Source organism: Scyliorhinus torazame, chromosome 22 (assembly GCF_047496885.1).
Source record: "Scyliorhinus torazame isolate Kashiwa2021f chromosome 22, sScyTor2.1, whole genome shotgun sequence".
NCBI lineage: Eukaryota > Metazoa > Chordata > Chondrichthyes > Carcharhiniformes > Scyliorhinidae > Scyliorhinus > Scyliorhinus torazame.
Genome location: NC_092728.1, coordinates 106385255 through 106411055, shown reverse-complemented (window position 1 = coordinate 106411055; position 25801 = coordinate 106385255). Strand labels below are relative to the sequence as shown.

The 25801-nt window shown below is 47.3% G+C and overlaps 2 protein-coding genes across 3 annotated transcripts in view; one reads left to right on the top strand and one right to left on the bottom strand.

The window, feature by feature from the left end:
• The first annotated feature begins 760 nt into the window (after positions 1-760).
• Positions 761-1795, top strand: ier5l (immediate early response 5-like). Its single transcript, XM_072488866.1, has one exon. The coding sequence runs from the start codon at positions 1005-1007 to the stop codon at positions 1776-1778; it is 774 nt and encodes a 257-aa protein (XP_072344967.1). The 5' UTR covers positions 761-1004; the 3' UTR covers positions 1779-1795.
• A 14493-nt stretch (positions 1796-16288) lies between these two features.
• The window catches only part of ptpa (protein phosphatase 2 phosphatase activator), a 73446-nt gene continuing 63933 nt past the window's right edge, over positions 16289-25801 (bottom strand). For both annotated transcript variants that reach the window (XM_072488868.1, XM_072488867.1), the window contains exon 10: positions 16289-17395. In XM_072488868.1, coding sequence (XP_072344969.1) covers positions 17321-17395 — 75 coding nt within the window. In that variant the 3' untranslated portion in view covers positions 16289-17320. The remainder of the gene's footprint in view (positions 17396-25801) is intronic.

Below are 25801 nucleotides of genomic sequence, written 5' to 3'. Positions count from 1 at the left end.
CTGATGTTAAATGTTTTTTTTCCTGTGTATGTGTGTCTCTGTCTCTCTGCGTGTCTCTCTCTGTGTTCTGTCTCTCTCTCTGTCTCTGTCTCTGGGAGCTGAGGTTCTGAGTTCTCTGCTGTTAAATGTTTTTTTTCCTGCGTGTGTGTGTGTGTCTCTGTCTCTCTGTGTGTCTCTGTGTTCTGTCTCTCTCTCTCTCTGTCTCTCTCTCTGTCTCTGGGAGCGCAGGCTCTGAGTTCTCTGATGTTCAACGTTTTGTTCTGTGTGTGTGTCTCTGTCTCTCTCTCTGTCTCTGGGAGCCGAGGCTGTCAGTTCTGTGCTGTAAAGGCTTTTCTCTCTCTCCCTCTGTCTCGCTCTGTGTTCTGTCTGTCTCTCTCTCTCTGTCTCTGGGAGCGCAGGCTCTGAGTTCTCTGATGTTAAATGTTTTTTTCCTGTGTGTGTGTGTCTCTGTCTCTCTGTGTGTCTCTCTCTGTGTTCTGTCTGCTCTCTCTGTGTCTCTGGGAGCGCAGGCTCTGAGTTCTCTGCTGTTAAAGGGTTTTTTTTTCTCTCTCTCTCAGCCTCTCCTGTGTCAGTTAAAGGTTTCAGCCTGGATTTAAACAGCAATGAGGAACCGCCTTGCTCTGATTGGGTGTTTGGGAGGCAGGGGGCAGGATGCTAGCCCCAGTGCTGCAACGTGAGTGGTCAGGCAGCATTGCCAATGACTCATTCATGGTGTATAAATAGTGAGGGTGGCGGAGGCGCTGCTCAGTGCTGGCAGAGTCACAGAGAGGAGGTGGGCTGCTGGTAAAGGGGGGGGAGAAAAAAACAGAAACAGGCACTTTCTTTACAGAAAGAGAGAGAGAAGGTTCCATGTGAAGATCTCCGCCCCCCCCTCCCACCCCCAACCCACCTCCTCCTCGGGACACAGGATTGGATTATTTTAATTTGGTTACAGAAAACTTTCTAAAGAAGCCCCCAGCAGTTGGTGCTGGTGAAGCGGGAGCTGGGTCTGTCTGGCTGGGAGGATGGATTGTGCCGTCAATGCACAGAGTTTAATCAGCCTGTCCCTCCGCAAGATTCAGACTTCCCGCAGCCAGCGAGGGGGCATCAAGCTGCACAAGAACTTGCTGGTGTCCTATGTGCTGCGCAACGCCCGCCAGGTCTACATGAGCGAGAAATACGCCGAGATCTACGGCGCGCAGCGAGTGGCGGAGGGGCTGGCGGAGGAGGAAGTGTGCGGAGCCCTGGAGCCGCAGCTGGGCAAGGCAGCGCCAGCCGCCCCCCTCTACCCCGGCAGCAGCAGCTACGAGCCCCCGGCGGCAGCGGGAGCTCACTGCAGCCAGACCACGGTGCTCGACCTGGACACCCAGACCGTGACCACGGTGGAGGACGGCTTCGGCCAGGACTGCGCCTGCTGTGGAGCCGGGGGCAGGAAGCGCAAGGCGGAGCCGGGCCCCGGGGGCTCGGAGGCGGAGGAATCGTCGCCGGGCAAGCGGCTGCGGCTGGAGGAGCAACACTGGGGCTCCCCTGGACACTGGGGCTCCCCTGGACACTGGGGCTCCCCTGGACACTGGGGCTCCTCTGGACACTGGGGCTCCCCTGGACAGTCTGCCCAGGGCTGGGACTGCACGGACTCTGCCAACATCTCCAACCTGATCTCCATGCTGGGCTCGGGCTGGGGCAGCCGCGCCGACTCTGAGCAGCTGCTCCCGGCAGAAGTCAAGGCGAATGGACAATGGTGCAGCAAACAGGCTGTGGGCAGTCTGGGGGCATGGACACGGGCTATTGTGGCCTTCTGAGAGCTTTGTTTTGTGTGTGGGGGGGTCTTGTATATATGTCTGGGGGGGGGGGGGGGGTGGTGATGTTGTGGGTGGGGGTCTGGTTTGGGGGGGGGGGTGATTAATTATGAGCAAAAACCTGGACCTCATTTCCAAAAAAAGTCTTTCAATGATTCTCAGGAGCAGCAACTTGGGGAAACATCTGACAGTTTCTTTTTATTGAAGATTTTTTTTTGGAGGGGGGATCCCTTAACTCACCCCCTCCCCAGTCTCACCCCCACCCTCCACCTGGAAATTGGATGTTTCACCTGAGATGGTAACACTTTTTTGAGCAACGAGGTCCGGGGTTTGGGGGGGGGGGGGGGCGGTGTGTATGTGGGGTTTTTTTTAAACTAGGGGTAAGCGTAAAGCAGATTGGGTCTACTTTTTAAAAAGCCACCGGGTGATGTTTCTGTAAGAGGGACGCGGTCCCTTTAAATGCGCTCAGACTCCCTGACGCCAGCCGCCGCCGCCGTTGGATTGAATGGGGAGCTGGCGGCGTCACGTGACGCGACCCGGCCTTTTCTTAAAGGGGCAACGCGCCGGCTCTGCACAATGCGGAATTCCCATCTCTCTTGCAAACAACCTCTTTCCCCCCCCCCCCCCCCCCCCCCCCCCCAATTTCTTTCCTGTCGTTTTTTTAAAAATAGTTTTTGGAAACCCGGGTTTGAAATCTTTTAAATTTTTATCTTTTTGGCGGGGGAGGGGGGGGGGGACGACAAATCCTGAGCCACCTCCCATTTAAAGTGGCAATGCCCACTTCTGGTGGGACCCATCGACTTGATATTGTTTTAAGTGGGGGGTGGGTGGGGAATGTGAATTTTTATCCGCCTCCGGGTGGTCGGTTCCAAAAGATTATTATTATTAAAAACCTGCCGACGAATTTTTAAATTTGACAATATTTGCGCTTAAAATCCTTTTGGAGTTGCGGATGCAGAGTAGAAGCGAATTCCCCAAATGGACGGGTTTTTAATTTGGACATTTGGAGCCTGTTTGCTGTCATTCTGTGCATTTTGCCACCGGGTTTTTTTAAAGTGTGGGGCACTGGAGAGGATGTGAATTGCTCTATTCGCCCAACTCCTCCACACAAAGGGACTTTCGTCCAAGCCCAAAGCTGACCTCCGATTCCCGTGGATTTTATATAACGCGGTGGATTTTCCGATCTTCAACTTGCATCGAGTTGCAGTAAAGTCAATCCCTGGCACATTGCATTTTAACCCCTGGGTCACTCTCCTGTTTCAAACCAGCATTCACCCAAAATCAGTGTTGCAGTTTTTTTTTGTGTGTGTTGTGTAAATAAAAGGAGTTTAACCTGGTTCTCAGACAGATCCTATCACTCCCACCCCTCCCCAGTTGTGTCTTTTGTTGCCTGTACCATGCAGCAGCAGATCTGCCCCCACTCAGCGGTGCTGTGCCCAATGTTAAACCCCGGGTTGTGGTTTTTTTGGGGGGGTGGGGAGTATTTCTCATTGAGTTGGACTGAGCGAAATGTTGCAAGTTTTTTGTCTCTTCCGTTTGGCAAAGCCTTTTGTTGTAAAAAGGTGTCGTCGAGGCTCGAGAAAGGTTTTTTTTTTAAATTACTCCGTTTCTAAGCGTGTAACTGAATAGCTCTCATTTGAGAAGCTCCATCTGCCAACATAACATTTGTGTTTGTACATTGTATTTTTGTGCTTTTAATAAACTGTATCCGATTCAACTGCTCGAACGGTTAATCTTTAGCACAAAACGCTTGTCAATGTTTGAGTCCCCCGCCTCTCCCCCGTGTTTGTCAACTTTCCCTGAATGTAATATGAAAGATGTCAATCAGATTAGTTACACTTTTCTACCACTGACTCTTATTCCAGAAGGGTTAAATTAAAGACTAGTTGCCTAAAGAACCCTTTCGTTTAGATTTATGGGGACTTCATTGAGACATTTGATGTTTTGAGATTTGGATTTCCTCAGCACACAAGCTGAATTGGAACCGACCCCCAACTTCCAGTGAAATCCAAGCACTTTCATGGGACAACTGATTCTGGGAGGACGGGACCAACTGGAAGTTGATGGCCTCTTGTTGTGTTATGGGTATGGGGCTGGTTTAGCACGGTGGGCTAAACAGCTGGCTTGCAATGCAGAACAAGGCAGCAGCGTGGGTTCAATTCCTCCCCGAACAGGCGCCGGAATGTGGTGACTAGGGGCTTTTCACAGTAACTTCATTGAAACCTACTTATGACAATAAGTCATTATTATATTTATTATTGATGGATATAGGGTGGAAGTACCAAATCAGCCTTGGTGTATTGACTGGCACAATCGAATTGGATGATCGGGACTGCCCCCTATTCCCATTCCAATAATTATGTCAAAGGTTGGGATGATGTAACTGTGTTCCCATCTGTCTGCAGCCCTGCCTGACACCTAGGTGATGGGAGATCGGATTTGGGAGATACTGCCTGGGAATGTCAAACTCGGGAATGATCGATCGTTCTGATCATCTTCATTTAATGCCTGATCTGTTTTGTCTCTATTGCATGGTTTGGGCTGGAAGAGGGATGGATCCGACTCATTCTGGTGCTAGTTCTCCTTCACCCCACCCAGCCCAAATCTTCCTGAAGATGCTGGTTGTTGATCCTTGGGACCTGGCGCTGCAGTCAAATGGCTTTTACCACCAGGCATATTGACACCAACTTCAATCCTGCCCATCCTGCAATGTGGGTCACTGCATAATGTTCGGGAGTGGTGTTGGCAACTTGTTCAATTTTCTTTCTACCCACTTGGAGTTCCAGTTCCTGGGACTAGTTTCTGTTTCCTGTGACCAGTTGCTCTCTACAGGGTGCTGCTTGTGACTGGACTAGAGGAAATCCCGATTCAGTTTTGTTGCATTTGGGTGAGGAATCATTGTATTGATTTTTTTTTAAATCACTGTGGTAACAGGTAGAAACTTTGGGGAGGTCCCCGAGACAAACCCATTCTGTGATGTAGCGCCATACTTGGGCGTATTCAGTGAACCACAGGAGATTGTGGTAAATGCCAAACCTCTGCTTTCTAGGTCATGTAGGCAGGGCTCAGTTTTGCTGTAAAACTCCCCAGTTTTTCCCTCTTAAGCAGTGGAACTTAAATTTCCACCTGCCAACTTTAACTTCTCTGCAAGACTGGCAAACTCTTGGCCTTGGGGGTTTACATTCACCACTTTCGACTCCCATGATTTCACCCTTTTTGAGCTGAGATACATTGGGCCTAATTTAATTGAAATTGTTGTAACTTGGTGTGGATTGCTCGTCCAGTGTTCGCTTAAAGCCAGATCCCAAGGATGAAATTTCCATTCTACGTTGCTGCCAGTCTCTACAGTGTTGAGTAAAACTTTTAAAGCCTGTTATTTAGGCTTGTATTTCTGTTCAGCGCTCTGACCAACTTGTTTAGCTTCTCTGCAGCTACGGTTTCCCCTCCGAAACCAGAAAAAGGGGCATCAGAAAGTACTTTTTTAACAAAAGTATAAAGGGATATGAAAAAGACCAGTAAATGGAGTTTGAGGTACAGATCAACAATGATCTCATTGAATTTCAGTAAAGACCTTTAGGGGTTGAATGGCTTCCTCCTGTTCCTATGTTTGAATTGAATACAAGGATTTGTAGCAGTTGGCTGCCGGTTTCTATAAAGCACTGTAGAGTGAACTTGGGTGTATCTGCCTTTCAAATCACCTGTCCTGACGTGATGCTGGAAGACATGGCAGAGAAATTGGCTGTAGCACAGATTAGGTTCCCAAAGTCTATGAAACGTGTTGTGATTTATCAGACACTGGCAGAGTTCAATTGTCATCAGTGCAGTGTGGGCTGGAATGAGCTAACTTGATATCTGCGACCATAGGAACAGGAGGGGGCAATTCAGCTCCTCGAGCCTGTCCTGCCATTCAGTTAGATCCTGGTACAGACTTTAACTGTCTTGGTCCTGTAATCCTTCAAACCCTTATCCAACATTCTATCAAATTTTCAATTTACCCCAACTTCAACAGCTTTTTTTTTTGGGGGGGGGGGGGGGGAGCAGGGGGAACAAGAAAGAGTTCCTGATTTCCACTCCCCTCTGAAGCAATGTTTCCTGATATCATCCCTGAGGCTCTACCCCCTTGTTTTGGACTTTATCACCAACAACGTGTGGGTAGATTGGTCACACTAAATTTCTCTATGCAACCTGTCCTAAACATTTAGCACCAGTATCATTCTTGTGATCTTTACCAACACCCTCCTGAGGTGTGTTGGCTACCCAAAACTAAATGTCCTATTCTGGATGGGATCTATCCAGGGTCTCTGCTGAGACCTCTTCCCCTCTAGCTTTGGGGCTGAGTTGAGCGCTCTGTTCAGCTGCAGGTTTGGGTGTTGGGACTCTGGTACCAGATTTAAGATACTGCAGAGGAAATGGGGAAGAAGTAACTGTTGATTATAATCCAAAGGCTTCTCTGAAATATATTTGCTGTTAGCAGGAAACTCATTTAAAGGGGGCTGGTTAATGGGTAATGATGGGGCAATACCTCACTCTCTAATGGTACCTTAAAGCTAGTGAAACTTTCTGCATATTTACCACTGCCTAAACGTTCCTTGATTTTTACACTTAATTCATTTAAAATAACCATGTTGGATTTTGGAATCTTAATTATATTTCAGAGCAGTCTAGTGATTGATGTTTACCAGTAATGAGCTTGATTACGATTTCAGCCAACCTGCTTTGCTCTGGATTGGAGTGGGAGTGGTGGCTAAGATTCTGACCTTCATCTCGCTGGAATCCAACGGGGATGGATAAGAAGTCTCTGAATTTGCTGGTTTTAAAGCCCCCTAATCCATTACACTTGCTCAAAAGTCTTTCTGCAGGTACTCGGTGGATTTCACATTTCTTTGTGTCCAAATCCTCCCCAAGGCCTTGCTCCCATCTACCTCTGCAAGCTCCTCCAGCCCTCCAATCCCTGAGATTACCGTGTTCCTCCATTGGTGACTGTGCTATGGCTACCTGGGCTCAAGATCTGGAATCTGCTCCCTAATCCTACCCTGCTCTCCGCCTTGTTTGTTTTATCTCTGATTAAGCATCGGTCGCCTGGACTAATGGCTCCATATGCAAAGTTCAAGAGTGGTTTAGGGAGAAGCTGGGGGTCTAGGCAAATAAAGGAATGCAGCAGCCAAGGTTGGAGCAATGAAAATTGGTCAGGTGAGAAACCAGAATTCGAAGGATGCAGAGATCACGGATAATTGTAGAGCTGGAGGAGGTTACAGAGATAGGGTGAGTCTCCTATGGGGAGGATTTGAAAAAGATGAAAATATTAAAGTTGAGTTGCTGTAGGTGAGCAATCAGTGACCAGTGAATGGGACTTGAATGTGACTAAAGCTATGGGTAGCAGAAGTTTGGATGAGCTCAAGTTACATTGACTAAAGGAGACAATGATCAAGGTAAGACAGTCAGCCCCGTTGATTGGGACCTTGCTCTGTGACTTCACACGCATGTACACAAAGATTACAGCACAAAATGAGGCCATTCAGCCCATTGTGCGTGAGCTGGTACTATCCAATGGAACTCTCAATCTACTCAATTTCCATCCCAGTGCCCTTTCTCTGTATTTAATATTCTTCATTTACAAAGACCTTTGAGATTTGAAACTCGCTCAAAACCCATCGCCACAACCCAAAGATGTGCAGGGTAGGTGGATTGGCCACGCTAAATTGCCGCTTAAATGAAAAAATGAATTGGGCACTCTTAAATTTATTTAATACATTTTTTTTTTTTAAACAAAGACCTACTTGAGGAGTAGAGTGGACAATGAGACTTGGGGGTCAGCGAGTGGTTTTAAAAACTAGACATTGTATTTATATCAGGTATTCTTCACAATGGGGGGAATTGGAAGGTGCGTGTTCCATATTAAATGGGAGCTAGATTAGGTCATCCAGCCTCATGAACTTTCTCTGACCTTCAATATGATCATGGCTGATCTTTAACCTCAACTCACTTTCCCAGCTGATCCCTGATTCACGACCTTTAATATACTCCACAGCTGAGCATCTACAGTTCTGTTCTTCCTCCATCGGGAGTAATGGCTGTCGTCAGGGAGCCTCTGCTCGGGAATCTGTAACCCCACCATTACAAACTCCAGGTGGCTGGTGGAGAGGAGAGCTGTGGCTGCTGGGGTGACCAGAATTGGCAGAGTCATCCAGTTTGGAAATGTCAGCTCTTCTCTTTCCACAGATGCTGTCAGACCTGCTGTGACTGCCCAGTATTTTCTGTTTTTGACCAGAATTGGGAATGTGCTGGGTGGTGAAGGAGCGGGCAGGATAACCCTCTTTGAACTGGCGAGTTGGGCGTCGGGTGCCCAGCTCATGGCCGATGTCACCCAGCACCTTGCTCGGCCCCAATGGCACACAAGGTCTCGAGAATGCTCAGGAGTGTGTGGTGGAGTCCCACCTGAGCGTACCTCTAAATCGGGTGGAATATCACATTGGCTCCAAACCCCGAACCCGTTCTCGCGTGCCAGTGCCCTGCAATCTGAGTCACAGTGCAGAAATGCCCTTTTGCACCGTGCAGAGACGTTTCTGAATGGGCTGCTGCTGCACACCTTTCACCTCCTGTCTAGAAATGCCGTGGCATACCTTGTTGCTGTCCGGCAGCAGCGGTCTCTGCTGGAGGTCTCTCCATGTCCCCTTTGGGGACCTGGGGTGTTGCGCGCAGCCGTTATATACAATGGTAAGTTGCGTTGGTTCATGGATTTCCAAGATGCATGTGCCTTTTGCGGCCCTATGGAGTCCATGGATCACGCATCTAAATCGTCCTAGGCTTCACCTCCTTTTAGTTTTCTGAAAGATCTTTATTTTAAGTTGTACTTCACCCTCTTGATATTTGGGCATTCGATGAGCAAGAGGTGGGGAGAGAGTGGGATATTCTCATGGGCCTGGCCAAGCTGGCCATTAATAGGTGCAGGCAGTAGAGGGGGGTCATCAGTCCTAACTGTCTGCCCCTCTTCCATGGCATGTTCACTGCCGAATGTCCCTGGAAGGGGAGAAAGCGGTGGCTGTGGGTGCGACTGAGGTCTTCCTGCCCAGCGGGCACTTTGGGGCCTGAGGTGTTTTATTGACCCCTTTGTTTTAAGTTTCCTTTGAGATTTTGTTTACTTTGATGTGGTATCCCTTTAAAGGGCTGCTCCTTAATTTCTCCCCTCAATTTGTTGATTTAGTTTATTTAGTTACCCAAAAGAAACACAGCTCTCTGGGATAGAGAATTAACCTTCTTGAGTGAAGAAATTCCTCCTCATCCAAAAACTTAAGTGGCCAAACGTTTACTCTGAGAGACTCTAGTCCCCTGCTCTGGATACTCCAGTCAGGGAAACAGCCTCTGTCAACCCTCTCAAAATCTGATATATTTGTGTATAAGAGATCACCTCCCCGTCTTCTGAATGAGTTAAGCCCATTCTACCCTGATTGTTCTTCATAGGACACCCTTCACTCCAGAAATCAATCTCTTAAATTTTAATGCATCCCCTCTTAAGGTAAATATTATTCATTGCGTAAAGAGATCAAAACTGTACATCGTATTCCCGGTGAGTTCTCTCCAAAACCCATGACAAATGTGGTAAGACTTCCTAACTCTTGTACTCCAACCACTTTGCAATAAAGGCTGCCGCATCATTTGTCTTCCTAATTGCTTGCTTACCTTCATGTGAACTTTTCATGTTTCATGTCCAAGGACACCCAAATTCCTCTGAACACCAGCATGAATTATTTTTTTGCTATTTAATAACATTCTGCTTTTCTACTCTTCCTACCAGGTGAATAACCTCAAAATTCTCCCCATTCTACTCCATCTGCCATCTTTATTTCCCTACTCACTTCACCTATTGCATCCCTTTGCAGATTCTTTGTGTCCTCCTCGCAGCTTACTGCCCCACCAGCTTTGTAGCATCAGCCAACTTAAATATATTATACTTCAGTCCATTCATCTATGTAATTCATACGGATTGTAAAGTTAAAACCCCGGCACTGATCCTTGTGGAACTCCAATCTAAAAATAACCCATTCATTTGTTTTCTGCCCTTTAACAATCATTTATCCATGAGCCCTTGTCTTGTATAACAACCTTGACACCTTATAAAATGTGTTTTAAAACCCAAATATACTACATCCACTGGTTTCTCCTTATCTATGTTCCTACTTTCCTACTCCAATTCCAATAGTTTTGTCAAATATAATTTCCCTTTGTTAAATCTCTCTGAAAAATCAGACTGCGATTTTGTAAATGCTCTTTTACTGAATTCTTAATAAAGGATTCCAGCATTTTCTAATCTCTGATATCAGGCTTACTGGTCTTAGTTCCGTTTCCCCTCTGCCCTCCATTCTTGAGTTGTGGCATTACGTTTGTTGACGACCAATCCACCAAAACTATTCCAGAATCTAAGGACTTCTGCAAGATGATGAGACAATCTCTGCAGCCACCTCTTATAAATCCCAGGAAGTCAGCCATCGGGTCCAAGGGATTCATCAGCTTTTAGTTTCCCCCCTATAATTTAGCGTGGCCAATCCACCTACCCTGCACATCTTTTGTGTTGTGGGGGTGAGACCCACGCAGACACGGGGAGAATGTGCAAACTCCACACGGACAGTGACCCGGGGTTTGGATCGAACCTGGGACCTCGGCACCATGAGGCAGCAGTGCTAACCACTGCATCACCATGCTGCCCACAAAATACTTGTATGTCTCTGCCGTTTCCTCATTTTCCAGCCTCTCAGCATTCATTGGGAGTAAATGGAAAGGGGCTTAATCCATTGGGATTTTCTACAAAGCATGAATGGGAAGGGGGTTTGATCCACTGGGATTTGAATGAGGAAGGGTTTGATCCATTGGGATTTAATACAGTGGGAGTACATAGAAAGGGGTTTGATCCATTGGGATTTAGCCAATGGGAGTGAATGGGAAGCGGGTTTGATCCATTAAGATTTGAATGAGGAAGGGTTTGATCCATTGGGATTTTACACCATGGGAGTGAATGGGAAGGGGGTTTGATCCATTGAGATTTAGTCAATGGGAGTGAATGGGAAGGTGGTTTGATCCATTGAGATTTAGTCAATGGGAGTGAATGGGAAGCTGGTTTGACCCATTGGAGTTTAGTACAATGGGAGTGAATGGGAAGCTGGTTCGACCCATTGGGATTTAGTACAATGGGAATGTATGGGAAGGGGGTTTAATCCATTGGGATGTTATACAATGGGTGGGCAGACAGTTCACTCTGTTGGAAGATGAGATACACTTTGGGAGCAATAATGCGGAAAGGAAGTGCACTTTAAGAGGAAATATTGTGCAAGGAGTAGAGGAGCAGAGGTTTGCAAATACACAGGTCATTGAAGATGTGAAGCAAATAGATCAAGCTAGAAAAAGGAACAGCGTTGTGGTTGTACATATACCAGACGGACTGCAGTGATTCAAGAAAGCGGCTCACTCACCATGTTCTCGAGGGCAATTAGTTTGGGGCAACAAATGCTGGACTATCCAGCAACACCCATGTCCCAGGAAAGAATAAAAAGAGCCATTGGGCTGATTGACCTGTTTGTGTGTTCTATGTAATGTGTGTCCAGGATTTATCTAGGCCACAGTTGGACTATAGTTGCCAATTGATCTGCCGGTGATGAGGTCATAAAATTTACACGAATGACCACAGGAAGAATGAAAGGAGGTTAGAAAATATTCTATAGGCAGATGGTATGGTTAGAATATTGAACTCTCTGTTACAGGGAGAAGTAAGAGTGGGGTATGTCACTGTTACGGGGTTAAGGAGGGTGAGCTACTTTGAAAGCCCTTTAGAAGTTCAACTAGTTCTCAGTCACTTTCAACTCCGTCTGATTTCTCCTGTCCATCCCAGGTACAAGAGATCACTTCTCTCAACCCACACCCACAAGGTTTTTAATCAGTCAATGAAAGGAGCCTAATTTGAATCTGCAGCCCACTGTTCTGTGGATGTAAACCACTTGGGCCTTTTAAGGGACTTTCCTTTTTTATATGTGATATCGACTCGAGGTACACCCACAAGCATTTCAATCGAAGGCTCACCGAAACAGTGCTCACTTCCTCGACCCTGCCTGCCTGGTTGTCAGACTCGATGATCCAATGCTCTCTAGTGGTGCTTTATGTAAATGACATCTGCATCCAAGATGTAAAAAATGCTGCTTACAGAATGCCAGGCAAGACAGACATCAGTTGTCATTAATATTGCATCTTAAATATTATAAATTAAATCTTAGCTGCAGTTCAAGCAAACTGCTGCTTTAAACAAGCTTTTGCTCAAAGGATAGTGGATATCTGGAATTTGAGCATACCTGAGGCAGATTAAAGTTCCCTCCACTCTGCCTCAGGTTGGAGAAAGTGCCCCCGATACACAATTTCCTTTGTGGCAGACAATCCCAATGCACCATTTCCTAATCTCTGAATTAGATTGTCGATGAAGGACCATGTTTACTGGCAAATTAAGATTGTGTCAATATTGGTGTTGTATCTGCCTTGGATTTCAGCTTCTGATCACATCCTCTCCATCACAGCTGCTGCCTAACCCCACCTCTGTAACGGAAGAGAAAATACTGGAAAATCTCAGCAGGTCTGGCAGCATCTGTAGGGAGAGAAAAGAGCTAACGTTTCGAGTCCGATGACTCTTTGTCAAAGCTTACCCTAACCCAGACCAAGAGCTCTTCACCCACCACTCCCTGTGCAGCAACACGTTGATTTTAAAATTCCCACCTTTGGTTTCACATATTTCTATATCCTCACCCTCGGCATTTCTGTAACCTCCTCCACCCAGCCTTGGTCTTCTGAGATCTCTGCGCTCTCTAATTCTGGTCTCTTTCGCATCCCCCAATTTTAATCATCATTGGATCTATGCCATATGAACATACGAGTTAGGAGGAGTAGGCCATTCGGCCCTTCGAGCCTGCTCTGCCATTTGGGAAGATCATGGCTGTTCGGATTCTGGCCTCAACTCCACTTTCCTGACTCCCTGGATAACCTTTGACAGAGTTGTTAGTCAAGAAACTTATTTACCTCTGCCTTGAAAATAATTAACCCTGCCTCCATCGCTCTCTGGGTAAGAGAGTTTCAAAGATTCACAACCTTCAGAGACAAAAAATTCTTATCTACATCTTAAATGGAAGACCCCTTATTTTTAAAACTGTGCCCGAGTTCTCGTCACTCCCACAGCTCCACCCTGTCAAGTCGCCTCAGGATCTTGCATTTCAATAAGATCATCTGATTCTTCTAGACTCGGGTGGATCCAGGCCCAGCCTGTCCAACCTCTCCTTGTAAGATAGCAGCGCCCCCCCCCCCCCCCCCCCCCCCCCCCACCCCCACCCCACTCTCAATATTCCAGGTATCAGTCGAGTGAACCTGCTCGCCTCTAATACAATTGTGTCCTTTCTCAAATAAGACCAAAACGGTACACGGTATCTAGATATGGTCTCACAAATGCCTTGTACAACTGTAGCAAAACATCCCGACTTTTGTATTCCATTCCCCTTGCAATAAACCACAACATTCCACTCGCCTTTCTAATCACTTGCCGTACCTGCAGACTAACATTACCTACTTCATGTACCAAGACACCCAGATCCCTCGGAGATCTGCAATCTCTCTCCATTAAGTCACGTCTCTCTATTCTTCCTGCCAGTTCACATTGTCCCACATTGTGCTCCATGTGCCAATGTTTTTGCCCATTCACTTAACCCTTCGCAGACTCCTGTCATCATCAGAACTTAATTTCCTCCCTATCCTTGTATGATCAGCAAATTTAGCATCAGACATTCCACCAAGTCATTGATATAAATTGTAAATTGTTGAGGTCCCAGCACTCCACTCGTCACTTCTCACCAAACTGAAAAAGACCCAATGTACAGCTGCCTGGGCCCTACGCTCTAAAAGTCCCTCCTTAAACTGCTCCACCTGTCTCGCCTTGTTTATGCTGCTGCTTAAAACCTACCTCTTTGGCCATGTTTTTGGTCAATGTCCTAATATCTCCTGTCATATTTTGTTTGATAATTGCTCCTATGGTGAACCTTGGGACATTTTTACTGTTAAAGATATTGCAAGTTGTCACGTGGTCCTGTGGGCTCAGACCCACGAGGAACTGCCACAATGATAGAACCCTGTATTTGACCAAGTGGTTAGGTTTGAACCAAGGCATCTTGAGGTGAGCCTCAAATTTATTTATCCATCAAGTCCCCCATTGCATTTCCCCACTATCCTCCTCTCTCCACTCCATGCAAGGGTTTGCTTCCAGGATTGCAGGTCATCTTTGGCTTTCCCAAACCTCACTGGAATGTTGTGTAACTCTACCAGTGAGCACCGTGTCCTAACATGCTCATTGTTCTTGACTATGGGTTTCTGCTCGGCGATTCTGCGTTGTCGCGCGTCCTGAGGGCCGCCTTGGAGAATGCTTGCCCGGAGATCAGAGGCTGGGTGCCCTTGGCTGCTGGGGTGTTCTCTGACTGGAAGGGAACATTCCTGCCTTGTGATTGTCGCGGCTCTGTAAAGATTTAATCACCTGCTAATGCTCGCATTCAAAGCATTGTCTGGCATCTTTGAATTTGTCTATATATATGTTTCTGGAACATACCTCTTCATTCACCTGAGGAAGGAGCAGCGCTCCGAAAGCTAGTGATTCGAAACAAACCTGTTGGACTTTAACCTGGTGTTGTAAGGCTTCTTACTGTGCTCACCCCAGTCCAACGCCGGTATCTCCACATCCTGTTCACTCATAACAGCAGTCACCGTCTCGTAGAGCATACAGTACAGGAGGCCATTTGGCCCATCGAGTCTGCACCAACCCACTTAAGCCCTTACTTCCACTCTATCCCCATAACCCAATACCCCCTCCTAACCTTTTTGGTCACTAAGGGAAATTTATCATGGCCAATCCACCTACCCTGCACGTCTTTGGACTGTGGGAGGAAACCAGAGCACCCGGAGGAAACCCACGCAGACATGGGGAGAACGTGCAGACTCCGCACAGACAGTGATCGAGCAGGGAATCAAACCTGGGACCCTGATGCTGTGAAGCCACAGTGCTAGCCACTTGTGCTACCGTGCTGCCCTGATCATAGCATAATACCAAGAGAAAATGCTGGAAAATCTCAGCAGGTCTGGCAGCATCTGTAGGGAGAGAAAAGAGCTAACGTTTCGAGTCCAGATGTCAAAGCTAAAAGACATAGAAAGTGGGAGATATTTATACTGTGGAATGAGGGAATGAAAGATGAGTTATAGCCACAGAAACCAAGGGAAAATAGTGCTAATGACAGTCCCCAGAGAGAATAAAAGGTGTGAAAAGCCAAACAGCAGAGAAACTAAAATCAGAGGGTAGGCTGTGACTAGGGGGGGGGGGGAAGCAAAGGGGAGTAAAGGTAAGGGATGGGGGGGGCAGATAAGATAGGGGGGGGAATATACATATATTATATATATATATATATATATTATATGTATAAAGAAATAAAATATAAAACACAGTTAAAATGAAATGGAATGAAAAGAAAGGGGTTTAGGGGTGGGGTAGAGCTAATCTTCTGAAGTTGTTGAGTTCGATGTTGAGACCAGAAGGCTGTGGCGTGTCTAACCGATGAGAAGATGAGATGTTGTTCCTCCAGTTTGCGTTGTGCTTCACTGGAACATTGCAGCAGGCCAAGGACAGACATGTGGGCATGGGAGCAGGGTCGTGTGTTAAAATGGCCAGCGACAGGAGGGTCAGGCTCCTGGATGCCCACACCAACAACAAAGCAAAACCGGATGAATCAGTAAGTTTGTGACATTGATCTTCAGTTTAGCATTGGCCTGGGTCCATTTTCCATTCCTTGGGTGTCAAGGCCATTGGCAGAGGCTCTTAGTTCCATTCTGCCCGCCGGGGGGGGGGGAGGGGGGGGGGGGGGGGGGGGGGAGAAGAGGGGGAATCCCAGAACAGACCAGTGGTCAAACCTAAACGAGCCAAACCATTATCAATGCAACGTTTCCAGCATCACATTGGCATTCTCAAGGTAGAAAGAAATCTTCCGCAGAGAGTTTTGGAGAAACCACAATCCCTTTAATTTTTTTAATTATATGCAATAACATCACAGGAGTGGGTTCCATCGAGGGGTTTAGATGTCATTGATAAACACTCCAGACGTTGTCCTCTGAATACTCCTGGACTGATACGTACACACACACACAAACACGCTGTAAAGGGCTGAGATTATCAACATCCTTTAAATACTGCATTGCCTAATACTTTGTCTAACAAGATTGATGGTTACTGTTTGAATAGGAATGGCAGGTGGAGAATAAATCCAACCAAATCAAGCGATAGAAAACTTCAGTTACTGGCGATCATTTCCTTATTTAAAAGCTGATATTTAAACCCCCAGAAACTAACTAGGGTGCTAAGGAAAGGAGCAGGAAAAATGATGGAGTGGAGTGGGGCAGAGGGGGGCGGGGGGGGGGGGGGGGGGGGGGGGGGGGGGGAAGAGGGGGGGGGAAGGGTGGAGTGGGGTGGGGGGGGGGAAAAGGGTGGAGTGGAGGTGGGAGGGAGAGAGGTGTGGAGTGAGTGGGGATAAGGGTGGAGTGGGCTGTTCGGGGGGGGGGGGGGTGAGTGGATGAGTGGGAGAAGAAGAGTGGTATCTTTTTGCTTCAACAAACTGCCCCATTTTACATTTAAGACAATCTCTACCTTTAATAGAGTGAATTATTTCATTAAAAGCATCAATTTCCCCTCAGTTGCGGGCCTGTTGAGCTGGGGAGAGAAGGAAAACAGCCTTGGACCAAGGCATTAATTTGCATGAGGCAAAAAACAGAATATGTTTCAAGTTAAAATGCCATTTGTTGGATTTAATCTGCACAGTTTATCCCCCCGATAGATCGAAGGCACATTCTAAAGATTTTAATTCTATTTTATTTTGTTAAACATTTGTGTCGTTCTCTTCCCCCAGCTCTGCTGATAATATATTCCAATGGCACGGGTTGTGTTCTCCCCAGATTATTTTATAATCAGACGGAGCACTTCTGAATTGTTATTTTTAAAATAAACACAAACTGTTCGGGAAAGCAGCGATTTTTAAACCAAGCATTGGGGAATTCTGAACTCTCTGACACTAGCTCTTGCCTAAAGGTTTTGGGAGGGTGGGAGTGAGGAGGAAGCACCGTGGCACATCACTGAATAAGCGATGCTCAGACACAGCAGGAGCCAAAAGACACGTATCAGGATTTTGTCGTCACACTGGAGATGCAGGTTGTAGATTTGTGCTGGAGAGAGCAAAAAGGAGAAGGTGCCAACCAGTAAACTCTGGCAACAACAGCTGATTCGCTCAATGTCTGTTTGCACCTGGTCGAGTGCGAGCCCCCGTTTAAAATCCACGCTATTTCACTCCAGATATATGTCCGCACTTTAAACAAGACCAAAAGAAAAATTCTATTAAAGGAAAGAAAAAATAGCCATGGTTTGTTTTTTGTTGGAAGTTTGTTTTGTTGCAGCTGGTCGGGAGACCCCAGGCTGCTGATGTCTCGGGTAGCCATTCTCCTCCAGCTCAGGAGCCCACTGGGTTGATGGTGAGCAAGCTGCCAAATTTGAAGTGCTGGATGACTGGGAATTTTTCAAGACACTGAAAAGGAAAAAAAGATGCATTAGGAGGAAGGGAGAGGAGGAAAAAGTCTCCTGAGATAACCAGACTGACGAAACAAGCTGGCTGTACAACCTCTTCCAGCCTGTCAACCTCCCAGAACACCGTGTTCCTCCAGCTCTCTTCTCTTGTGCCTTTTTCAGTCCTTTCACTCCTTCATGGGTGGCTGTGTCTTCAGCTGCATGGGTCCTCAGGTCTTCGAAACCTCTCCGACTCTCTCCCTTTCTTTAGATGCTCCTTAAAATCAACCTCTTTGATCGAGCTTTTTTTATATCCCCTGCTGTGGTTTGATGATCATTCCTGTGAAGTGCTTTATTATGTTAAAGGTGTTATATAAATGCAAATTGTTGTTCATCTGTCTATCCTGTATCTCTACCGCCCACTGTCTCATTAACAATACTGTGGTTACTTCCTCTCTGATTTTCCCCTGGCCCACTCTTCCTCCTCCCTCTGTTACAATCAAGACTGTACCATCCCCGTTCCAGGTCCCTGGGTCCATTGTTCCTCCTACAACCTTTCAAAAGTGTTCTAACCGCGATAGTTCTTGATACAATTACAACTCTTACAGCACACTTCAAAAGTACTTCATTGGCTTTGGGACATCCAGAGGTTGTAATAGGGGGTATATAAATGCAAGTGTCTTTGTCTTCCCATTTCAGAGTCAACTGAAATGTATGCAACAGGAGACAGATCCTCGTTTTGGAAGTAGTGTATAAGTGTCATGCGAAAAGGGCATGTAAACAGGATTAAAAAGGGATAAAGAGACTGGAAGAACTGACTGACTGAGCCCCATTCGAGACCATACCCCAGCATTCTTTAGCCATGCTGGTGGGGAAGCGAGTACAAACAGGATGATTCCCCGTGCATCGTTGCAAGAAGAACAAGGTCTTGGGAGTCCTTGATCACGATTCTCCTAAGGTTAACGTGCAGGTTCAGTCGGCAGTTAGGGAGGCAAATGCAATGTTAGCATTCATGTCTGAGGCTGAATAAGGCTCTGGTCAGACCCCATTTGGAGTATTGTGAACAGTTTTGGGCCCCGTATCTAAGAAAGGATGTGCTGACCTTGGAAAGGGTCCAGAGGAGGTTCACACAATGATCCCTGGAATGAAGAGCTTGTCGTATGAGGAACGGTTGAGGACTCTGGGTCTGTACTCGTTGGAGTTTAGATGGATGAGCGAGGATCTTATTGAAATTACAGGATACAGCGGGGCCTGGATAGAGTGGACGTGGAGAGGATGTTTCCACTTGTAGGAAAAACTAGAACCAGAGGTCACAATCTCAGACTGAAGGGACGATTCTTTAAAACCGAGATGAGGAGGAATTTCTTCAGCCAGAGGGTGGTGAATCTGTGGAACTCTTTGCCACAGAAGGCTGTGGAGGCCAAAACACTGAGTGTCTTTAAGACAGAGATAGATAGGTTCTTGATTAATAAGGGGATAAAGAGTTATGGGGAGAAGGTAGGAGAATGGGGATGAGAAAAATATCAGCCATGTTTGAATGGCGGAGCAGACTCGATGGGCCGAGTGGCCTTAATTCTGCTTCAATGTCTTATGGTCTGCTGTCTCGTCAAACAACTCTGACTGGGTTTTAATTTTCCAAACCATAAAGACTTGATAAGTCAAGGAAGTCTTCACTCCAGCAAGAGGATCCATAACCAGAGGACACAGGTTTAAGGTGGGAAGAAGCAGAGGGGGAATGGAGGGGAAAATGATTACAAAAAAAATTATGACCTTTTAAAAAATTCTTTCGTGGATCATGGCATTGCTGGCATAGTCAGCATTTGTTGTCCATCCTGAAATTGCCCTTGAACGGAGTGGCTTTCTTGGCCTTTTCAGAGGGGGGCAGTTAACAGTTGTGGGTCTGGAGTCACAGGTAGTCACGGCCAAATGAGGCCACAGATTTCCTTCCCTAAAGGGCGTTAGTGAACCAGATGGGTTTTTACAACAATCGACGATGGTTTCATGATTACCATTACGGAGATTGACTTTATATTAATTGAATATAAATTCAACCAGCTGCAGTGGGGCTTTGTACCTAAGCCCCTGGAGCGTTCGCCTGGAATTCTGGATTACTTGACCAGTGACAGTATCACTATGCCACCAACTCCCTCCAATGCTGTCTGTGGGGTCTTGCTGTGCACCAATTGGCTGCCACGTTTCCTACATGGTTAAGCACTTTCCGAAGTGGGGCCACTTTTTATTTATAAATTACCCAATGCATTTTTCCAATTAAGGGGCAGTTTAGCATGGCCAATCCACCCACCCTGCACATCTTTGGGTTGTGGGGGTGAAACCCATGCAGACACGGGGAGAATGTGCAAACTCCACACGGACAGAGTTCCGGGGCCAGGATCGAACCCGGGTCCTCGGCGCCGTGAGGCAGTAGTGCTAACCACTGCACCACTGTGCCGTCCTTGAAGTGGGGCCACTTGTAGACTGTGAAGTGCTTCGGGTACACCCTTCAGACATGAAAGGCGCTACAGAAATGCAGGTTTTCTTTTGCCCTCTCTCTTTCGGACACACTGATTATGAAACAAATTGTTGGGGCTGCCAAGATCACTGGGACAAAAAGCTACTTTAACTTTCAACTCTTTTCGCAAAATAGCTTCAGAGAGGTCAGTGATGTAACCAGAGGGGTGAGGGCGGGAGTCAGGGAGGGAGTCAGAATGTCAGGAATGTGATGGGGATTTGTCAGAGGTCCTGGAAGCTCAGTGGCTAATTAAACCCCACAGGCTAGGCACACACAGGCATGGCAGGAGCTGAGAGACAACTAACAATGAACAGTCTTTCAAACTGACGTCAGCCAGTGCTGAGAGCACAGAGACCTACCCAAAGAAACAGGAAGGACGAGCAGAGTTCAATGGAACGCACTGCAAAACCCCCATTTCCTTTAATAGGGGACATGGCAACATAGTCACTAAATTTCTGGACAAGTAATCCAGAGGCCTGAACGAATGACCCAGTGACATAAGTTCGAATCTCACCACTGCATCAATGAATTAAATTAATCTGGAATTAAAAAGCTAACATCTGTAATAGTGGCCATATAACTACTAGATTATTGTACAATTCCAAATGGTTTACTTGTGTTCTTTAAATCTGTTATCCCTACCCGGTCCGCCCTACATGTGACTTCAGACTCTCAGCAATGTGGTTAACTACCTTCTGAAATGGCCTAGCAAGCACTCAGTTGTATTCAAGGTGTCACACCAACACCTCAAGAGCAATTAGGGGGGTGCAAGGAAGCTGGCTTTACAAATGCTCAAATTCAGGGAATGAATTAAAAAATGAATATTTTGCATATTATGAAGACATCGACACTATCACACACTCCCAGGACAGGTACAGCACAGGGTTAGATACAGAGTAAAGCTCCCTCTACACCGTCCCCATCAAACACTCCCAGGACAGGTACAGCATGGGGTTAGATACAGAGTAAAGCTCTCTCTACACTGTCCCCATCAAACACTCCCAGGACAGGTACAGCACGGGGTTAGATACAGAGTAAAGCTCCCTCTACACCGTCCCCATCAAACACTCCCAGAACAGGTACAGCACGGGGTTAGATACAGAGTAAAGCTCTCTCTACACTGTCCCCATCAAACACTCCCAGGACAGGTACAGCACGGGGTTAGATACAGAGTAAAGATTCCTCTACACAGTCCCCATCAAACACTCCCAGGACAGGTACAGCACGTGGTTAGATACAGAGTAAAGCTCCCTCGACACTGTCCCCATCAAACACTCCCAGGACAGGCACAGCACGGGGTTAGATACGAGTAAAGCTCCCTCTGCACAGTCCCCATCAAACACTCCCAGGACAGGTACAGCACAGGGTTAGATAAGAGTAAAGCTCCCTCTGCACAGTCCCCATCAAACACTCCCAGGACAGGTACAGCACAGGGTTAGATACGAGTAAAGCTCCCTCTGCACAGTCCCCATCAAACACTCCCAGGACAGGTACAGCACAGGGTTAGATACGAGTAAAGCTCCCTCTGTACCGTCCCCATCAAACACTCCCAGAACAGGTACAGCACAGGGTTAGATACGAGTAAAGCTCCCTCTGCACAGTCCCCATCAAACACTCCCAGAACAGGTACAGCACAGGGTTAGATACAGAGTAAAGCTCCCTCTACACTGTCCCCATCAAACACTCCCAGGACAGGTACAGCACGGGGTTAGATACAGAGTAAAGCTCCCTCTACACTGTCTCCATCAAACACTCCCAGGATAGCACGGTAGCATTATGGATAGCACAATTGCTTCACAGCTCCAGGGTCCCAGGTTCGATTCCGGCTTGGGTCACTGTCTGTGCGGAGTCTGCACATCCTCCCCGTGTGTGCGTGGGTTTCCTCCGGGTGCTCAGGTTTCCTCCCACAGTCTAAAGATGTGCAGGTTAGGTGGATTGGCCATGATAAATTGCCCTTAGTGTCCAAAATTGCCCATAGAGTTGGGTGGGGTTACTGGGTTATGGGGATAGGGTGGAGGTGTTGACCTTGGGTAGGGTGCTCTTTCCAAGAGCCGGTGCAGACTCAATGGGCTGAATGGCCTCCTTCTGCACTGTAAATTCTATGACAATTCTAATTCTATGACAATTCTAATTCTATGACAGGTACAGCACAGGGTTAGATACAGAGTAAGGCTCCCTTCTACACTGTCCCCATCAAACACTCCCAGGACAGGTACAGCACGGGGTTAGATACAGAGTAAGGCTCCCTTCTACACTGTCCCCATCAAACACTCCCAGGACAGGTACAGTACGGGGTTAGATACAGAGTAAGGCTCCCTTCTACACTGTCCCCATCAAACACTCCCAGGACAGGTACAGCACGGGGTTAGATACAGAGTAAAGCTCCCTCTACACTGTCCCCATCAAACACTCCCAGGACAGGTACAGCACGGGGTTAGATACAGAGTAAAGCTCCCTCTACACTGTCCCCATCAAACACTCCCAGGACAGGTACAGCATAGTTACAGAGTTGTTGTGATTGGGAAGGTGCTGCTTGAAAGGGCAGTGGAAGCAGATTAAACAGGAAATTTCAAAAGGGAATTGGATAAATACTGGAGAAAGGGGACATTTCCAGAGCTATGGGGAACAGGGCAGGGATGTGGGACCAATTGGATAGATCGTTCCAAAGAGGTGGCTTAGCATGATGGGCTGTGTTGCCTCTTTCTGTGCAGTACAAGAGGAGATCAACGAGAGGGGTTCTCATCGAAAGGTAGAACATTCTGACAGCGCTGGACCAACTGGATGCGGTGATGGTGTTTCCTCTGGGGGGGGGGGGGTCTAGAACAAGGGGTCACAGTCTCAGGATACGGGCTAGGACTTTGAGGACTGAGATGAGGAGAAACTCCTTCACTCAAGAGGGTGGTGAGCCTGTGGAATTCTCTATCACAGAAAGACTGTGGAGGTCAAGTCACCGAATATATTCAAGAAATGATGTGGAGATGCCGGCGTTGGACTGGGGTGAGCACAGTAAGAAGTCTTACAACAACCAGGTTAAAGTCCAACAGCTTTGTTTCAAATCACTAGCTTTCGGAGCGCTGCTCCTTCCTCAGGTGAATGAGTAACCTCTACATACCTCTTCATTCACCTGAGGAAGGAGCAGTGCTCCGAAAGCTAGTGATTTGAAACAAAGCTGTTGGACTTTAACCTGGTGTTGTAAGACTTCTTACTATATTCAAGAAAGAAACTGATCGCTGGGCACTAAAGGGATCAAGGGCTATGTGGAGAGTCCGGAAGTGTGGAGAGTCCGGAAGTGTGGAGAGTCCGGAAGTGTGGAGAGTCCGGAAGTGTGGAGAGTCCGGAAGTGTGGCGTTGAGATAGAGGATCAGCCATAGTTACATTGAATGGCGGAGCAGGCTCCAGGAGCTGAATGGCCTCCTCCTGCTCCCAGTTTCTATGTTTCCATGATTCTATCTTTGACATAACCCGCACCAAATTAGTTGATTTCTGCAGCAGCTGCTGTTGGCTTCAGTGCCCCTGGGCCAGGCTTTGGAAAATAAGACCGAACAAGCAACAACCACTCTGCAGTGCTTGGGTCACGATACCTCACACAATTCAATAGCCTGCCAATGCATACTGACTAGGCAGTGCGGCGAACTGCCACGCGAGAGGGGTACCAGACACCCCGACCCCTAAAATAATATCTTACAACAAGTATTTTTAAAAAACAACTTGCTGTGCTGGAGAGTGTCGAGCTAGATTTTGGTGCTCGAGTCTCAGGATTGAGATTGGAATCCATGGCCTTCAGGCTCTGGGGCAAGAACTCTACCCACTGAGGCACTGAGTTACCAACTGCACAAAATGTTCTGAGACACTTCATCAGGAAAGACTGAACAGACTGGAGCTCTTTTCTCTCAGAAAAAAAATAAAGATCGCGATCAGGTTGCCCTGGAGCGTCACAGATTGTGAAGTGGTTTGAAGGGTTAGACGCGGAGAAGATGTTTCCACTGGGGTCACCAATTAATCCAATTCAGGGACGAAAATTCTTTACCCCGAGGTTGGTGAGAATGTGGAACTCGCTGCGGTTAAGCTGCATTTGAGGGGAAGCTGGATAAACACAAGGAAAAAAAGGAACATGATGATATGGTGTTGGGATGAGATGCAGAGGGTTGAGAGGAACAGCATACAGGCCAGTTCTGCAGGGTGGCCTGTTTTGTGTTGTAAATTCAATTGACTTCACTTTTAAAAAAAGATATTTCAAAGTAAAAGCAAGCTGCACAAATGAAAGACTTGAACCCCTCCAGAAGCAATAATTTTAACAAAGTTTGAATAACATTTTTGAAGGGAGTGGGAATACACTAGTACAGCAAGTAAAGACCACACAGGCTCCTGTTTCTCCCCTAACCGCCGGCTTCAGCAACAGGCTGCCTTTTGTGCAGCGTTTTGCCTCTGCTTCCTCTGGTGGAGGGATTGTGCTCCAGGAAGGCGGCCTTGCCCATGACTGGCGTCTCCAACACTTCCTCCTAGACCAACAGCTTAAAGAGACAGTCCATTTGTAAAGAAAGGTCAGTCCCGCCCTCTCAAACATTTCTCCCCATCCCCAAACCTACAAGCTTTCCTGGAACACACGGTACACGAGCTGTCCACACCAACCTGCCTTATTCCATTATGCAGCACAGAAGGCAGATGCTCTGAAGCCTCTTTTCAGAGCCAGGCATCGGCATTCTGAAATTGGCTGGTAAAGGGCAGAACGATGGCGCAGTGGTTAGCACTGCTGCCTCACAGGGCCGAGGACCCGGGTTCGATACCGGCCCCGGGTCACTGTCCATGTGGAGTTTGCCCATTCTCCCAGTGTCTGCGTGGGTCTCACCCCCACAACCAAAGATGTGCAGGGCAGGTAGATTGGCCACGCTAAATTGCCCCTTAAAAATTGTTTTAATTGGTTGGTAGATTTTATTTGGAAGCAGTCCTGGGGAGTGCTTTCCACAGCTTCTCTTGCCCGCTGTTCAGGGAGGCACCACTCTCCCCTCATAAAGCATGAGTGAGTCATAGGTGCATCCTTATCTCACACTGCTCCCCGTGCCCCTCACCCCACATGGGTGACAGGCCATCAGTGTGTCAGGCTCAGCAACAGGGGAGACCAACAGAGGAATGAAAAGTACCGGGCGTGGATCTCCCACATGAGCAGTATTTCTTCCCTCAGCACCTCCTAACAGCTGCTCAACTAGATAAGTACTACTTTAAGTCACCCCATAGTGTTTTGCTTTAATGTTTAATCTTTAGCATCTTTCTTTCTATTTATGTCTTCATTCTCAGTTTTACAAACAGGAAGCTGGCAGCCACGGATCAGGTGGTGAACAGTCAGCAAGGTGGGTGGAGCAGAGCCTCAAGAACCCACAATTCATTTAAGTTATTTCACTTAAAGTTGCGATTTTCGAGGTACTAGAGCGGTTCGGGCTGGGGACAGGATTCACCTCGTGGGAGAAACTCCTGTACAACGCCCCCAAGGCGAGCGTTCAGACCAACACCACCAGCTCTGAATACTTCCAGCTGCACAGAGGCACAAGGCAGGGATGCCCATTATCCCTGCTCCTGTTTGCCTGGCAATCGAACCACTGGCGATTACTCTGCGAGAAGCGAAAAGCTGGAAGGGTATCCACAGTGTCGCTCTATGGGGATGGCTTGTTCCTCTACGTTTCGGACCCACAGAACAACGTGTGAGCAATCATGAAGCTCCTGGAAGAGTTCAGAGCCTTCGCAGGCTACAAACCCAACCTGGGCAAGAGCGAGGCATTCCCAGTGCATCCGAACGGGGGAGGAACTGAGCTGGGGAGTCTAACATTCAAACTAGCTCAAAGCAAATTCCGCTCCCTCGGGATCCAGATAACCCATGACTGGACACGGATCCACAGGTAGAATCTGACCAGTTTGGTGGAGGAAGTA

Bases quoted from the DNA above. Each gene is read 5' to 3' on its own strand.
- ier5l (XM_072488866.1), top strand. From the start codon at position 1,005: ATGGATTGTGCCGTCAATGCACAGAGTTTAATCAGCCTGTCCCTCCGC.